General features: G+C 33.7%; 1 protein-coding gene across 1 annotated transcript; it reads right to left on the bottom strand.

Moving 5' to 3' along the window:
* Positions 1 to 7,839: 7,839 nt before the first annotated feature.
* LOC134273230 (uncharacterized) lies at positions 7,840 to 18,630 on the bottom strand. Its single transcript, XM_062755424.1, has 10 exons — positions 18,272 to 18,630; positions 14,504 to 14,723; positions 13,905 to 14,209; positions 13,475 to 13,615; positions 12,988 to 13,185; positions 12,655 to 12,770; positions 12,109 to 12,560; positions 11,171 to 11,879; positions 8,805 to 9,099; positions 7,840 to 8,430 (listed from the first exon to the last, which is right to left on the bottom strand). Exons 1-10 carry the CDS (start codon positions 18,467 to 18,469, stop codon positions 8,026 to 8,028), a joined length of 3,039 nt encoding a protein of 1,012 aa, XP_062611408.1. The 5' UTR covers positions 18,470 to 18,630; the 3' UTR covers positions 7,840 to 8,025.
* Between the last annotated feature and the right edge of the window lie 81 nt (positions 18,631 to 18,711).

Below are 18,711 nucleotides of genomic sequence, written 5' to 3'. Positions count from 1 at the left end.
AAACAAATTTACAATAAGATGCACTTGACAAAAACAGTCAAGGCCTGAGAAGAGCAAAGAACTGCAAAAGCAGAAAAATGGTTTTATATGCCATTTTCTTAAAAATTAGTGGTCTTGTTGTTCAAATTCTTATTCGGGAAGGCAGTTCAATTTCTGCCAAAAATCGAAAGGTTTAAATTTATGAGAGGATAGAAACAGAATTAGGAATCCACTATATAATATTTCTTCTTTACAGCGTCCAAACCAACACACCAGAAAGACTAAAGGAGTTTTTGGGAATAAACAGGAAGTTAATGTTTTGTCACACCAACAATATTCGCCAGATCCTTCATCCTTTGACTTGTTTCAATTTCCAAACTTGAAAAAAAACCTTTCAGAAAGAAGAAACGAGTCAAGGAAATCACAGGATCTGCCTTATTCCAGTATACGAAGGACCATACTAAAAATGTGCCCTAAAACAATCAGAAATTTGATAAAAATATTACGAACACGTGTTTTAATTGAAAGAGAATAATTAAGTGAAACCATTAAGGGTAAATAATTTAAAAGCGTTCTTTGGTTTCTTTCCGAGAACCGAGGACATAATTTATTTAACAGCCCTCGTAACTCAATATTATGATAATTTCAGAACTAGTAAAATAATTTGCAAACGTTCTCTTTTCCTGTTTCATTGCGCCCCGTTATTAGCAGACCTATTTTTGTTTCCTTTGATGCAGAATCTATCTAAAATCTAACCTTGAAAAAAATAGAAAACACTTGCTGTGACTTTTAACTCGACAGTTTGATATATCGATGACCTATTGTCATCTCTCTGCTCCAAATTTCACGATTTTTTAAAAAAAAAATCCAAATATTGATTTTCATCAACAACTATAGCATTAAATTCATCTGGAAAATAGTTTGAAGTATAAGCGTTGCTTACTTTTTCAGAAATGAATGATATGTCAAATCATGATGTGAAGAAAATTTGATATGGTAAAGAGAAAGCTCATTTTTTCTCACAATAAAAGTAGAAATATGAGGTATATATAAAAATAATATTTACTCTCAAACCTATCAAATTCTCGTTAGAAAACATACTGAAGCGTCGCTTTTTAAATCAGAATATCAAATTGTTTTCTGTGTTTGTAAAATAATACGCATCAATCAACAGGAGTTATCTTTCCATTATCGTCCTTGAAAATATTTTTTTTAGTGAAACAAAATATTAATTAAATGTTTATAAACAATTCTGCATCAGAAATTTCTGCAACAATTAAATTACCATAAAAAGGACCTTGTGAATGAAATCTACTAAATCTGACATGACAGTCCATTGAATTTCATGGGAAATGTATTCAGTAAGTTACCTCTCTTAGCAGAGGGATATTGCCTCTTAACAACGGTTATTCCTATTCTAGTGACGATGCGATACATCGCAGGGAGCTTGAAATAAATACCACAGAGTCTGACACTTATTTCGTATTTGGATATTTTTACTGAAAAGTTTACTATCCAACGACATTTGCTTGATTTGATACGCAAGGGCATGTTCCAAGTTTGAACAATTTCTAAAACGAGGTTAGTTATTGACAAACAAAGCGACAAAACAAGAATATTATCAGTTGTGTTTAAAATCTTCATTTCGTTAGTTCTGTGGTCGATACAATGACCATGTCAGCAATTGCTGACTAACGTTTTACATTTTACAGAAATTGTAGACCATTATTTACAACACTGAATAATTGACTGAGTTATTTCCCGATTATGACAAGGAGCACACAGCGGATGTGACCGGTCGGCAGGGGATGCTTACTTCTGTATGACACCTGATCCCACCTCTGATATTTTAGAAGTCTGTATTTGCTCTGCTCCTGATTTGCATTGTTTAAAGAGGCTGGGGGTGGCAGCCATTTTCAGACTATTTTGATCTCCTTTAAAAGAAGAGCTCCATATAAAGATATACAAAAATGATCAAATTTTAAAACTGAAATTTATGAATTTTTTCTTTGCCAAATGATAGTTGACAGCTTAAAATACCGTATCTAAAAAAATAAGTTATATCTGGTGGTTAATTTGTGGTTAATTTGTTGACCCCCCAGCCTCCTTAATGAACATTTGAGATCTAATACTGTTCGTTATATCCTTATATAACGTTTGATTGCAGCTTTACCTAGCGTAAGGGTTATTAGTTTTCTGGATTACAACAAAAAACAGAAAATGGAAAGAGTCCCATTCAGAGTCAAACATCATAAAATATATATAATTGGAAACAATGTGAATGACACGTTTTGAATACAAGCCGCCACCGCCTCAAATTATAAGGTATTCTTTCTTTTTTCTATGTGTTATTGTTATTTTTCTCTTTGTGTTTTCCGAAAAGAAACGAGAAATACAAATGTACAATGCAAAAGAAAAACGTAGGAACTTGATAATATGCTAGATGTCTCATTATATTATTAATTCTGTAGGGACGGCTTGTCTTTTGATCCATTTATTAATCAGTTTCGAAAGATAAAGATGAGTTTGCCAACCTTTCCAATAACGCGTTCAAAGATGTTGTTTACAACTGTTATTTACACAAGTTTTGTGGGTTCCCAATTTATTTGATATATGGAAAAGAATTGTACGAAAAACAAAGATATAAAAAAACCACTATGATGGAATGTTGTTAACATTTCCTTGGTATGTTTTCATATTTGTTGCTGTGATTACTTGTGCATTATTAGTATCAAGTTTCAAGAAAATATACGATTTTTTGTTAAAGAAAGCCACAAAGAAGAATGTAGATGAAAAGCAATTGATAGAATAAAACGTGAAAGTAATTAAAGCTGACATGAATTCTTAAAAACACAACATTTTCATCTATGTACGACTTGTTTCATACCAACTATAGCCGTATTCCGCCATATTTCTTTCAGATACATTGTCTCATTGTAACGATATATACCCCAATGCGGTCGTTACACTTGAATGATTTTTTGGCTTGGGTATCGACTTGTGCACATCACCGATGGTAAAGAACATGAGAACACATTAGGTGATCGAGACATTTCAAAACCACAACAAACAACATAATAATCATATTTCTGAATAATTATTGATTTGAATCAAAAGGAAAAAAATGCAAGTTTGGAAGAGAAATTTAGATGCATGAGTACGTATTTTACAGTGCGCAAATTTATGCAGAATAAACTTGAAATAAAAAGCAGTAAAATCTGCAAACATATTTTGAAATTATATCATTTGAATGGAACAAAACAACCTACGTCTTCGATTTGCAGGTCCAAAAGATGCAATTGATGCATATCGAGAAAACGCCTCGAACGCTGTAAACGTACTCATACCTGGAAATACACTGTAAGTTACTGCATCGGTTCGAAGATATGCACAAGTCAAGTGATATACACCCTGAATCCCATTTATTGAAATATGCATCACAAAAAAAGAAATAAACTCCATAAAAGCTCAATAGTAAACACACTGTCATTACTCCGTACAGTCGATACACTTAGTCCGTGCTGATCACATTTTGGTCAGGGAAAATATCACAAGTGGAAAGAGAAGGTATTTGCGCGGCTGAAAAGGTGGGGGGGGGGGGGGGTTTAAAGTATTATAACTGCTGTTCATAAGCTATAATTGTGAATTGTCTATCTACATGTAGTTCTAATATACATTCTATACAAAGTCATGTATATAGTCTGCAGTTGGTTTGCATCGCAAAATTCATTTGTCAATTATAACTGATTGTTTTAGTACTAATCTCCAATCGAAACCAAGTAATTGTTATGTGTACATCTATACGTTCTTTAACACACACGGAGAAAGGCCATCCCCTGTTCAATTTCACATTTAGGCATTTGATTTTTTTAGGCGCGCGGGGGGGGGGGGGCATGCAAAAATAATTGACATGACCGTCATTTAAATATTCTTGGAAGACGGACATTTCTGCCGAATTCAATTTTGAGATTTTTTTTAAATGGGTCACTCCGACCACAAAGTATATGCATTTTGAATGTAACTGTATTATGTTGTTACAGTGAGTCTTTCGAGACTTCAGTATTCCTGCTTGATAGTCTAGCTATTTTTTTTGTATAAAAATAATTTCTTTAGAAGTATTTGAGAGATAATTTTAAGAGCTAGGGTAGGGATACTTGACACTGGTTGAATACGGATAATTTTTATTAATTCTTTTGTATATTGAACTCTCTCTCTCTCTCTCTTTTCCCTCTCCTATCCGTTAGGGCAATAACAGGTATAAGATCCTACGCACTTTGTGCTGTACCATTTATTAAGCCTTAGAACTGATCAAGGCTTTTTTTTCAGGCGGGATGTCGAAACATAAATTGAATAATAATTTTGATTTGGACAAGAAATTAACTCACACGCCCCAATTGAAATAGAAACTAGAGGTATTGTGAGCAATGAGCTCACTAAATGATACCCCGCCTCCTATATGATTATAATGGCAAAGTCCATATTTTGCTGTTGTCGCTAAACCCAAAATATGTGTCGAATCAAAAAGCAGGCACGTAGCACCGTAATTTAAAGTGTCGGCCAGGCAGAGATTTTTTTTTTCATTACCTGAAAAAGTTGACAAGCAAAAAAAAAAAAAGAACAAAACAAAACAAAACAAAACCACACCTTCAATTAACATTTCCTATAGTATAAGTTAGGTGGCGGAAAAAAGTGGGGGGGGGGGGGCCCCCCCCGGTTGCTTCACCCCTGAAAAGTAAAATAAGATTTGCACAATGGTAATATGTAATAAACCTAAGATTCTGTGAAAGTTTCATTAAAATTCACCAAGTGGTACAAGATGATTTGCGGATAAGAGATTGGTACCCCAACGCGTATGAGACAGACGCACGGACAGACGGACGGGACATAACGGTTACTATATACCCTCCCACTTTTCAAGCGGGGGATATAATAAACGTGAAATATACATCACAGGAATGGGAACATTGGGAACTTTCTCAAATTCCTTCTCAAACGTACGTGTCGAACCTGGACCTGGACAACAGACAAAAAAAGAGAATTTGTAAAAAGCTAATTGTAGGTAGAATGTGGAATTCTCACGGGGAGTTTGCTCTCTCTTCTTATATGCTTTTTCTAATAATCATTAATTATTTATGTCTAGAAATTTAATTCACATTAAATTTTATTTTCATTATCATTGCACCACAGAATCAAACTCATTTATTATACCCCTCGCAATAAGTTGCGTGAGGTATAATGTTTTTGACCCGTCAGTCAGTCTTTTTTTTTTTTCATTTTTTGGTTACCCCAACTTCTCATAAACCACTGCACAGAGTTTTGTCGAACTTTGCAGATATTTATAGGAGACAATGTGTGTGTAGATATGCACATTACCAGAAAATTCCGAATTCTTTATTTTTTGAGGAATTTCCGCACTTTTACATTTAGATTTTGGCCATATCTCGAATATAGAGATGAGCAATTTGTCAGCGCAATTCCTCATAAACCGCTGCACACAATTTCGTTAAACTTTGCAGATATTTAGAACACAATGTGTATAGATGAGCATATTACATGTAATGGAAATTACGATTCCTTTATTTTTTTCTGGGAATTTCAGCACTTCGACTTTTGGGGGAGCGTGGGGTATGTGAACTTGCTCACTTTTTTTCTTTCATTATGCACAAAATTATAAATAACTTTAAATCAAATTATATTAGGTCTAATAAAGCCTATACACAGTATTTATTTGATAATAATTAATCTGTTTCAGACGTTTTTCATAAATATTTTTATTGAGAGTGTTGATATGCATGTTTTATTACCCCCCCCCCCTCCTATCACAGGAAAATGTCTTCAAAAGGTACGAATGATTCGCAATCATGCATGCTTTTTTATAAATTTAATGAAGTTAAACCATGTGTTATCATAATTTTTATTTACTACATTTACAAACAAGAGCAATGTTTATTTTTGAAAAAAATTCAATCAACCCCACTCAGCTTTCAACCTTTGATATTTTCCCTGGCCAAATAAAATGATCGGCATGGGCCACGTGTGTCCAAGCATCTTTTACTTTTGAGTTAGCAATGGATTACATGACTTCTGAGATGCATTTTTCAATAAAAGTAAAATAGGATAATTCTTTCGACATGTGCACATCCCTGTAACGATAGCAGTATTCAGGTAAATGTTTTATCACTGCGTTTGACGCGTTTTCTCGACCTGCATGGATTTTTGCTGTACATAAATGTATTCCGTGTTAGTGTACTTTTTATATTGCAGCAAATGCATTCAAAAATAATTTAATTCTTTATAGTTCTATTTTTGTTGAATTTTTACTTTTCAAACATGTATTGGTCGTTTATGGACTTTTAAAAACTATGCTATCGGAGATGTGTACATGTCGACAGCCAGACTAGAAAATCACTCAAGTGAAACAATTCGTCAAGGCTATATATAGCAGGTACAGGTGGCCAAAAATCTTCGATTAAATATGGCGGAATCGAACAAATATGTCGGACAAGGGCGTACAGGAATGTAGTAAGTCGTACAAAGATGAAAACTGATGCCTTTTTAAGAGTTCATGTCAGCTTTAAGTGATAAAACTACTTTTAAATTATTGCAAGACGTGCGCTAAGTCACTCTTTATTCGAATGAAAAATTGAGTAGTACTAATTAAAAATAAAATACGATACTTTTCTACATATTTTAGTGAAATGGCACATATAATTTTTACTAGTTAATGGTATCCTTAGGATTTTAACAACTGCTTACGTATCGGTATACGTCCTTTCTAAAATTTATATATTTCTAAATGTTTATTCTAATGGAAATGCTTGTAAATAAAAAAAATATTTTACTAAACGTGCTTTAAAACATATTTCGCTCATTATTATTTTTTATATTCATCAAAAGTTTGATTTTTAGTTTTCAAAAAGTTGATATCATATTACAAGAGGATTAAGAAATCGTTTCGAATAACATTATTGTTACCATACTTTTGCAATAGTCTTTAAATGTTACAAAGTCGAATGTAAATTTTTAACATTTTTTTGATTCGTATACTTGGTGGTCTTTATTTTTTTATGAATTGTTTATATGTATTTAGAGAATGATAAAATCATCAGTGGAATGGAAAAAATATTGGTCTTGTTGAATTATGACATGGCTTTCCAAACCCCCTTCAGATATATGTTTTAGAGATTTCTTAATAATCAGAAGACTTCCAGGAAAAAAAACAAATGTTTTGGTATAACTGTTAGATTTACAGATATATATATTCCTACAAGTTTATTTCTCAGTGTAAATGCATTTTTTTTCTTCTTTAAATTTTTGAATGGTTTGGTTTATATTATCATAATTTCTTAAGTAAATGATCTAGTAAAATATAATTTTTTTTCTACTCTGAATACACGGTAATCGAAGTTATCAAAATGCAGAGAAATGTACGCATGTACGCATGTACAATTCGTCTTTTACTTTAAGGATATTTTAATGTAAAATGTTTGTTTGAAAAGTTTTCCAAAAGCAAATTCTCACTATCATATAAAGCTTCCAGAGACGAAAATCGTCATATATGTGCTATGAAACAGAAAGCATCCAGTCTTCCTATTGTATTTATCACGTGATTCAGTACTCTATCAGTAAATAATTGGTATGCAAACAAACTTGACTTACACTCTCCAGTAAATTTCAGTTACTATAAGACCAAGAACTGGATGTTAAATGTATTTTCAAACACATTTCTAATTTTGCAATATTTTTTACATTTGTTTTAAAGGAGATTTATCTCATTTTCATTACTTTGATTAAAAAAAACTACAAATTCAAAATTCTTTAATGTAGCAAAATTGAAAAAAAATCTACAGTTAGTATTGAATTGATTTTATTGTGTGCTTAAACATTTTTTACAACAAAAATGTACAAAAACAACTTAGAGAAAGTCGACGAATTACCCAATACATGTACATGATACAAGTCTCATCGTTACAAACAACAGCTTCATGAAAACAATATCATCCAAACCAAAACTCAGTGTATTTGCTGCATAAAGGTCAAATTCATTTAATGTTTCAGAAAATTAGCAAAGTGATTCAAAACTTCATCCACCTCTGGACGCTTTTTCGGATCATAGTCCCAGCAACGCTTGATCAAAGCCATCCAGTCGGCCGGAGGTTTGTGCTCAATCGTCATCGACGGTCGAAGGCCTCCCTTTACAGCGCTTTCTAAAGTTCCGAATAGTTGCGATTGGATATGCTCCGCAGCGTCAATCCCATACCACATCTCCCAGAGAATAATGGCCAAACTGAAGATATCCGCCTTCCGGTTGTGAATCTCTGTTTGGAGCAGAACTTCCGGTGCCATATAAGCAGGAGACCCGACTATGCTTCCCCCTATCTCTCTTTGTGGTTTAGTTAACCCAACATCTGTGAGTTTAATGACATCCTTGCCATCTGCTCCCTTTGCAAGCTGCAAAAAAAGGTTTTAATTTCCTTGAATTGCAGATTCTATGCAATCATCTTTACTTATTACTTTATTTTTTTCGATCATATTTCTGCAGGTCAGTTTTTAAAAATCTTATATAAATTGACTTTTGCGAGTTTATTTTCTAAAACAATGTAGTTAAACTTCTATTTTTGCGAAACGTAGTACATTTGATATGATTTAAAGTGCATGTATGTATGGCAAATTTCTTATTACATACATTTGTAATACTTTTCTCTTTAAGAAATGCAAATTTCCTTAAAATGAACGTCTTTAGAAATCAGTGCGAGTCTTTTAGACGATAATATTGATCTCTAATTTTGAATTCTAAAACTTTCTTACGAAACATAATTACTCACTAAGATATTTTCCAGCTTAAGATCCCTATGAACCAGGTCTTTGTTATGTAAGTATCGCAAGCCCTCACAAATTTCCATCACCATTCTTGCCATCTCTTCCATTTGTTCCACCTGAACGGAGTAGATCTTTCCGACTTTGGCCGGGTTGTCATAGTCGTCATTAATGACTTTGTCTTTTAGAGTGCCTGCGCAGAATTCCAATATCATAATCCAGAAAAGCCTCCCTTTCCCTTTGATTTTCTCTTCACGCAAAGTGGAACCATAATATTTCACAATATTCTTATGATCCAACTCTCTGAAATGAAGCATATTTTGAATAATTACCCAAAAAACGATATCGATTGTTTTTTTTTTTATTTATGTTACAAGATTATAGAAGTTAATTAATTATTATTATTACGTTTGTTACTCTTTTCCAATTTCAGACATTCTTTCTAATGATGTTTTTATTTTACCATCTTAAAAAAATGATTCTAGATTTCTATGTTTCATATAGTCAATTCTCGAATTATATACCGTAGGCGCCAAATGCCAGATTGAGGATCGGCGCTTACTCATTGACACTTGCAATAATACTTGATCATTGTCCATTGTTTGATACCATTGATTTATTATGTAATAACCTATCTTAAACAAAATAAAGCCATGACAGATACTGCCATTCTGAATTGCTTATTCTTTCGAGATAATTGCATTTACCGCCATGTGCGGTAAATGCCAGTTATCGAAGAAGAATAGCCTAAGCGCGATAACTCCCCTGTCCTCAACCAAATTTCCAAAATAGCCCCAAGCCTTAAATGCGCTTGCGCACACATCCTCTTCGCTCGACGATTTTGATCACCCACCCGCCCCCACCATTTTATGTAGATTAATATTCCTCATATAATCCACACAGTTTTTTCCTTTACACCGATCATCCATAAAACTTGCTTACATATACCAGTCATCCATAAAAACTGCTTACATATATACATCACCCTATTCAGTTACGTACGCGGATATGCATACATATAGTATTTTTATCATAGGTATGTTAGGGCATAAATATTGTGCATTCAATTATTATTAGTTTTCTCCTGTGTTTCTGCTGTTATCATTTCCGATTCCAGCGCAACATCGTCCCTCGTCATGGCTTTAGAGATCCTTCCAGGCTGCAATCCATGCCGACGAACTACAGAATTTTGCAACAAGCCATCGCTGGCAACTTCTGTTTACCCTCCAGGGTTGTCAGCACCATATGGCTCCGTTTCTGCAAACCGTAGGCGCCAAATGCCAGATTGAGGATCGGCGCTTACTCATTGACACTTGCAATAATACTTGATCATTGTCCATTGTTTGATACCATTGATTTATTATGTAATAACCTATCTTAAACAAAATAAAGCCATGACAGATACTGCCATTCTGAATTGCTTATTCTTTCGAGATAACGCCATTCGATTCATCGCCATTTTCGCAATACCGCCATGATTTCCCAAGAACGTTTTTCCTGCTATATAAAATTCTCTTTATAACGCCAAATTCGCATACCGCCATCCGCCACCCTGTTTTCACAACAAACGTCCATTTTTAAGTGTCAATTATCTCGATAATACCGCCACAGGTGTATGTGGTCAGTGAAGCGCGTCTAATTGGTTGACGCTATCCCTGTTGTAAAGCATGCAAAGCCAATCAAGGTACATGCAATTAACTAAAATTGATTTTAACATGAACTGTTAGAATAATTTTGTTTTCTGTTTAATAAAATCATTTAGTCAAAGAAATACCACGAAAGCGGTCGTTGTAAAGTTCGCCGATAACGATATTATTTTGATGATCTCTGCTTTTAAAAACAATGCAAGGTTTGCTTAAAAGATAATTATAAGTCAGAAATTGTGAACGTTTCATTAACAATGATTTCATAAACAATGAATTTATTCAAGAACTTATTGTACGTACTTTAGGCAATATATAACGACGATCGACCCAGCTTTTTTTTCAATATCAGACGTGCAGATTTACATACATGTATACACATATACTTGTCTTAATTTCATAACTGAATACTTTGTTTTAGCGAAATTGTACATAATAAAATTACTTGAAGTACTTTTAAATTTAGAAATATGTTTATATATACATGTACGTGATAATAAGAATAGAAACGCTAAATGGTATTTCTAAGAACGATAAATCTACGTCTTATTTCCTAAAAGATGGAAAATTCAATTCATCGCCAAATTCGTTATACCGCCATGATTTCTAAATTACAAAAGGTGGCGGTTTATCGAGAATTAACTGATGAAAAAGTGACTATAAAATAATATTTTAATACGTAGAGTAAAAATACGCCATGTGTGTGGATGTTAATTCAAAAATAATATTACCTCATCGTACCGTCCTCAAGTAGTATATCAGACACATTGTTCTCTTGTATATAGTCTTTTCCTATCTTTAGGGCTACTTGTATTGGTGGACGATAGCAGACGAGTCTTCCTCTGTAGACATTGGCAAAAGCCCCACTCCCCAGCAAGTCCTCTGTTGGATTGTACTCTAGATCCCTTAGGCGGTAGTCCATTTCCATGATCTTTTTCACGTAGAAAACATCAAGCTGCCCTTGCAGCCTTGTACCTAAACTGAGACCTTTTGGGAAAACTTCTCTCAAATTATATTCTGCGTTCTGGATATCTTCTTGGATATTTTTAATCAATTCCTTATCTGCTTCGACAAAATCTGGAATCTTCTTGGCAATAGTGTCCACACCTTTTGCAAATCTTCCAACAAATTTGCTTATTTTGACCTTTAAGTCATTTCCATCGAAAATATTTTCGATGAAAATGGAAACCAAAGACTTCATGTTCTGAATATTGTTTCTAGCAGAGTATCCTCTGCATAAATCCCTAACCCTCCTATCGCTGGTTGAAAGACCCCCGGCGCTGCTCACCAAGCTTCCCAAACTGTTTAATTTTTCACCAATACCACCCCCTCCTGACTTGGTGTCCTTAGCTCTAGCCCAGATTTGCCGAACAGGTGCTTGTTTTTTCATAGATTTATGCAGATCTTTGATTACTCTCACGTCACCATCGAGAAGTGCACCTAAAATGAATTTTCAAATAAAACCTTTCATTCATATAGTGTATTTGACCTCATTGATACAAAATGCATTTATATTTTAGTTTTTAAAAGGCACTCTCTTTGAATAATTGGACTTACTAATTAAATTACACAATTTAAATAAGTTGAATAAATAAAAGTTGAACATTCTGATTGGTTATGCAATGCTGAGATATAGGTACTATGAAAGAATTTATAGTGTTTAACATACCTTCTATTTCTTTAAGCTGATCCTCATACACCTGGCACTCTCTGGTGAACTTGTCCAATATTCTTGCTTTAATGCCCACTACACGCATATTGCTCGCCTCCCAGCTGTCTACCTCTCTTGCTATAATATTACCAATGATTTCATTGGCGTCCTGTGCTACGGCTTTCCAGTCTTTTGATTGCTTGGCACATTGATTTTCTTGAATATCAAAAACCTTTTCAGTAAAAGCCCTGCTACGCAGAGAGGAAGCTAGATCTTCGTAAAGCTGATCTTCTTCGTATCTGATGTCGGTTTTCAAGTTTTTAATGGTTGCTTTGGCGTTTTGCTCCAAGACCCTCATTCGCCTTTGGATATCCTCAATTTCATTCTGTTGTTTCTCTCTACCTGTTAGCGCCATGGTTCTAGCTACCTTAAGAGAGACTAGAGCTCTTTTCAGTATCTGAGATTGAAATCTACAAAAGAAATATAACATTACATGTATATATTTATATACAAGGAATTTATTTGACTGATTTTTTTTAGAAAATTATTTAAAGATTGTTGTACCTGTAGTGGCTATTTAATTTGTTTCTAAGACTTGCAGGGAACAGTTTCTGTATTCCTTGCACCAAAACCCTCTGATGGTCCTCAGTCCTTGTATTAAAGGCGACGTTTTGCAAAGCCTACAATTATACAATGCATGTGTTCATAGCGAAAATCATTAATTCCAACATAAAATTTTATAACGACGCAAAATAAAATCAACATCTAAAAAAAAGATTTAAAGCAATCTTGCTTTGTTAAAAACGTGTTCAAATCTTTTTCAATACGGTATTGAATTTGGAAAGAAAATGCCAAAATCACAATCTTATATACAGCATTTCAGTCCACAAATCTTACTTCATTGACCGACATGAAGAAAACATTGCTGTCCTTCAGCCCGGGGTAACACTGTTTAAGTTTGTAGGTAGTGGTGTCTTTAACTTCTTTCAGGTCCTTGGGGTCCACACAGTCTGTTTTGTTGCCGATGAAGATGGTAGCGGAGGGGTCGTGCTCCTCCCCAGCGGAGTTAACGACAAAGCGGAGAAAGTCCCTCAACTGCGAAAAGAGTTCACATCGATATTTTTATTAAGACAGATTTTCTTTTAGCATATGCTAGTTATTTCACGCGTCTGATCCGAAAGAAAGAAGAGAATGAATTATAGACAATTTTTTTTAAATTAGGCAAAAAAATGTCATTATTTTAATTTTATTTCTTCTAAATTCTACAAGGAAAGAAAAATCTTTACTATTCTTATTAATAAAGATGATGAAACTGCTCTCAAGTGTATAAATGTATTATTATTATTGAATAAATACTGAATTAATTTTGGAAGTGGTTTCTTACTCGACCAGCGTTAACTCCGCCTGCTGCTGCAGTATTAACAAGATAAATGGTACCGAATGATTTGCTGAGATACCGCTCAACCTGACTCGTCTTCCTTCCACGTTCTCCAAATCCGGGACTATCTACAATCACCACTCCTTCCTAAAAAACAACCAAAAATGTTTGTTGACCCTTCTAATAGTTTTCTCAATTACTATGTTTTCAGAGAAAATTATTAAATTTTACTGCAAATTTGAATACTTTTTTAATTACTAGTATAATGAACACAGGGAAAAAAACCCTGCAATTTCGTCTGACAACTTAATCTTGTACTACAGTGTAGATGTGATTGCATATTTTTTTTTTTTTTTTTTGGAAATTTACATTGAATACTTTAAAGATGCACTGTTGCAACCACTATTAAAACAATGCAAAAAAAAAATGCTCGAACCTCTAACATCCGAAATGGCATATATATTTCTATACGTTCAAAAGGAGTGTCTTCGTCATCGTCCCTATATTTGATACGCTTCCTCATCTCTTCTACTCCGGCTGGGTTGTCGATCCTAATTATTTCTGGGGCTTTTTGCTTTTTATTATCCCCAGAAGCTTTATAATAACAGATTGCCTCTTTCTCGCCATTTCTGGATCTCCGCATTTCACATATCGTCTGCGTCGCTGCGATGGCCGCAACCGGAAATATGTCGGTTTCCAAAAGGAGGTTGATGAAACTGGATTTTCCAGCACCTGTATCTCCTTAAACCCAAAGATATTAAAATTTATTAAAATTTATAACACGTCAAAGTAATAGAAAGTGTAAATGGAATTAATAACCCTTCTCCAACTTAGTTTGTATGCTTTCATACGAACCCAGAGGAACCGATGTTCTGAAAACTACTTTCTTCTCTGTGAATAATTTCAATGGTCTCACAGTTTCAAAAGTGTATATCTAACGCAAGATGAAATCATATCATACCTAGGTCAACTGGACCAAAAAGTGTACATGTTCATCCTTTTACATAGTATTGCATGTAATGAACATAACAGTACCTGCAACAAGAATTACAAGCTCCCTAGAATCCAGCTCCTTTCTCCGCGCGGCAATCCTGTTAACAAGGTCGGGATAAGCAGTGTTCAGACTTTTTTGAAATTGAGGTGTCAAGCTTCCATAGTACTTTAGTACCTCATCATAGACTTCTTGTAGTTTGGCTCTGTTCTGTGTATCCAACTGAATGGCCTCTGCCAGACCGGCGTTTGGGTCTGGTTTGGGCTGCAAATAGAGACGATAAAACTTATTGTTTAGCATTCGTTTCTTTAATTTTTTTCTTTGATTTTTTTGGTGGTTTTGTGGCTCTTACCTTTGATTCTGTTTTGTTGCTGTTGTTTTTATGTTGTTTATAGATTTGGTTTTGTTTGTTATAACATACATTGTACAATTATCCAAGAAAATTCATTGAAATTGTCATGTCTTCAATTATGTTACCTATTCGACTAACTTTTGGATAAAACCAAAAAATAAGACCCATTTGCAAACTTTTATTTTCACATTTTATACGATATATATATCATTTGATATTGACATAATTATATAAGAATAAATAACAGAGAAATTTTTTCTGACTTCACAATTTTTTTTATGTAAATGGTAAAGATAATCGACAGTGATCGATCTAAAAAAAAATCAGAAAAAATAGAAATATGTGAAGAGGAAATAAAACACGGGCCTCTGGAAATTCCAGAGGTGAGATCATAAGTAGGACTAAGCATCCCCTGTTGACTGATCACATCCGCCCTACTTACCCTATGTATTGATCAGGAACTATCTGTAGTCAATTTACTTTTTAAAAAAAAGGCCCAGCAATTGGTATGAAATAAGTAAGCCAAATCAGAATCTCCTTTTGAAATAACAAAAAAAATATGCTCAATGTGCATTTTTTCTTTCAAAATCATGTATACGGGGATCTTGAAACAGAAAATATATGATGTTTTTGGTGTTCTGATATCCCATATTCATTTCTCTTTTAAAAGTCTTTCAAGCTACCGTGCAGGGGTAACATTTATCATAATGCAACATAGCTGACTTTGTTGCGTAACCGAGCAGGCGAACGCATCATTTGATTTTTTGATCCATTAAAATGATTTGAAATTGATTTAAAATTTATCTTTATACAATTTAAGTAATTATCATCGTTATTTTGGTTTATTTTTATACTAAACTCTCCTTGATGCATTCTGATCAAACAAATCTCTTCGTCGGGTTAAACTGACAAAGGTTCCATTAAAAAGTTTTATAGGGGAAAAAACGACATTTTATTCCTCTCTGTTTGAAAAAAGGTTTAAACGATTAAAATAAAATGCCTATTCATCTTGTTTTATTTGATTACTTTTGTGAAATATGCAGACTGTGAGAAATCATTTAAGATGGATTATATATGTACTTCTCAAGGTCTTTTGGTAATATCATTCTTTTTAAAAGAATCGTTGTATTCTTAAAATAAAAAGATCGTATTTGGGCTGATTTCTTTCGGTTTTTTTACATAGAGAATTTGACTACAGAAAGTTCTGTTCTACCTGATAAATACATAGGGCCCTAGGGAGGAAGTGACCGATCAAATAGGGATGCTTACTCTTCATAGGCATCTGATCCCACCATTAGATTTTCCAGGCTTCCGTGTGTTATGCCCTCTTAACATATTTTTATTGTTATCTGCTTAACAGAAATCAAAAATTGCATGTTTAACAAAACATTTGGCAATATCTCATATGGAGTTTTAAGGGTTTTTACTGTTTATTATAAGTATTGCAGCAATATTCCAAAAAATAAACTCTCCTTTCGTTTCCCGTAACGATGCTAAGGCTGCTTGAAAATGGCTTAAGTATGCATTTTCATTGCTCTAGCTGTAAAATTTCAATGTAAAGGTGATGGAGAGTTGCTGAAGCAAAAATTCACTACATTATGCCTCAACAGGGCCTTACGTATCATATGCATTAATTAAGGACAGTCCTTGTACCGGAAGTCCAAAGGTGGTTACACCGCTCTAAGTTAGATAAAACTCGACCTAATCATCTAAAAAAACGGGCATTTAAAAATTGCTAAGATTAATTCCTTCGCTCAGATCTCGATATTGATGAACTTATTGATCGTAGAAATTAGACTGCAATTGTTGTTTAGGGCAGTCTTGCACGTTTTACTTGAATGGCTGGGAGGGGGTGTTTTAACTGGCATATGTTACTTAGTAAAGTAAAAAGATAAACATTTAACATTTTTATCAGATCTCTGATGTTCTGAAAAGTGAGTTTAGCCTTACTGTATTCATTTTTGAAAATCATTAGATAAAAAATCAAATATTTGTTGATTACTGCTTGTTGCGTTTCTTTTTCATTTCAGTATACTAGTATATAGATTTACCACTGTTCGTTTTTTATCAACGTTTTACATAATATAAAAATCTAAAATTCAATTAATGACTCATTTTCTTTCAGTTTAATCACTGGGAAATCCTTCAACTAGAAGAATTCCAGGAAAATCCTGCTAAGTGGTCTATACAAAGTATCCATTTCATTATATTTTTAGTGTCGCTGTCTTGTAATAAAGATACAGGTACATGTATAAATGTTTGACGTGAACAAAGACGAAATGATGGTTTAAGTTACATTTTGTAGCTTGTCTTTGTTCGGTGACGGTTTTATTTTTAAACAAATGCAAATAAAATTTACAAAGTGATATCTTCATTTTTTTTTAATCTCATTTACAACTCATTTAGAAAGTCAGTGTTTTATTTTTTAATTTGTTAGCATGATTTGTAAAAGACGTTAAAATTTTGGGAACGAATGTGCACCATGCGATATCCAGCTGTAAGAATTGTTGTATTGTCTCTAGTAAAAATTAAAGTTTACTTTCCAATTGATGTATATCTTAAGGAGAAAATTTATATGAAAAATTCAGAAGTTATTTGAATTCAGAATTTTATTTCAAATATTAAAAAATTGAGTCAATGTATAAGATGGTCGCATGTCGAATTCCTAGCAGCTCATAATTATTAAATACTTGAATTTTATATGCTCTCTCGCTGAAGAAATAAAAATTTGTAAATATTGTCTAATACGTAAATTCAAAACAAGCATTCGCGTGTCTGTTCAGGCAGATATGTGCAAACATATTTGTCCTTGGTATTAAAAAAAATTAACCCTTGAATTATGTTTACATTTTCGTGAAAATTAAACAACGACAACAAAAGGTTCGTTTTAACTTTAAATTTTCGTTCTCTGTAATCAACGCTATCTCTGCTATCATACAATGCTTTCTCCAGAAGAATAGTAAAACTACCTACTCTAATTACGGTATTTACGTCTAAATCTTGTTTTAAAAATATAAACATATACCCTTGTATGAAAGGCACATACGAGTTGTATGGGGGTATTGATTACTTGTCGTTCTTTATGCAAGAATGACCCCTTTGGTATGAGCTGAAAGACAGCGCGACAAATTACATTGTCCGCCAAAACATTGAATAGTGTGCAAGCACAAAGTGGATCTTGAAACCTTGCACTTCTGTTGAAAACATTCAAAATATAGGGTGAAGTATGATCCTTGTACGAGAAGGCTTAAAGTTCTTCCTAAATGCATTGTTGTACAGAAGAGAATTAATAACTTACATATCGTATTAACTTGAAAATGGCTGGAAACACACTCTACCCCCCCCCCTCCCCATTTTAGAAATTTAGAACAAAACCTTCTTATAAACCGATTTATCATGACATCTGCATTAAATAGTCCACTTTTTATGGGAAATATCTAATTTACATAACGTTTCTCACCGGATTATTTGTTGAGCCATTGGCACCGCTGATTTTTCCGGAATCGTAAGCTTCCAACAGGAATCGGACATAGTCCTCCCTGTCTTTTAGCTGTCGTCCACCTGTATCAAGGTTCCACTGTTTTTTCAAAGTACGCAAAGACGCAATATCGGGTAGTTTAATAATGTCTTCCCGACATGTTATATCAATTTTCGGCATGGTGTGCCCCCTTTTCCACCTGTCTTCCAAGTAACGATCTCAGTTTCTGTTTTAGCAGTCAGCTTTGAAACCGGTCTCCTTTCTGCTGTTTAATATTTAAATACTTATACATACATAGGTAGAAATCGTCCGTTGCTGTACTCCTAAGCTCTTCCCGGTTCGAAGAATTCTTCCTGCATGCACATTACTAAACATTTAAAAATAGACCCTATTCAGAAAAAGAATGAAAACCAAAAACTCTA

The sequence above is a fragment of the Saccostrea cucullata genome, unplaced genomic scaffold (assembly GCF_032062105.1).
Source record: "Saccostrea cucullata isolate Sc308-1 unplaced genomic scaffold, CSIRO_AGI_Scuc_v1 ctg741, whole genome shotgun sequence".
NCBI classification, from domain to species: domain Eukaryota; kingdom Metazoa; phylum Mollusca; class Bivalvia; order Ostreida; family Ostreidae; genus Saccostrea; species Saccostrea cuccullata.
This window is presented reverse-complemented; position numbering and strand designations above follow the sequence as displayed.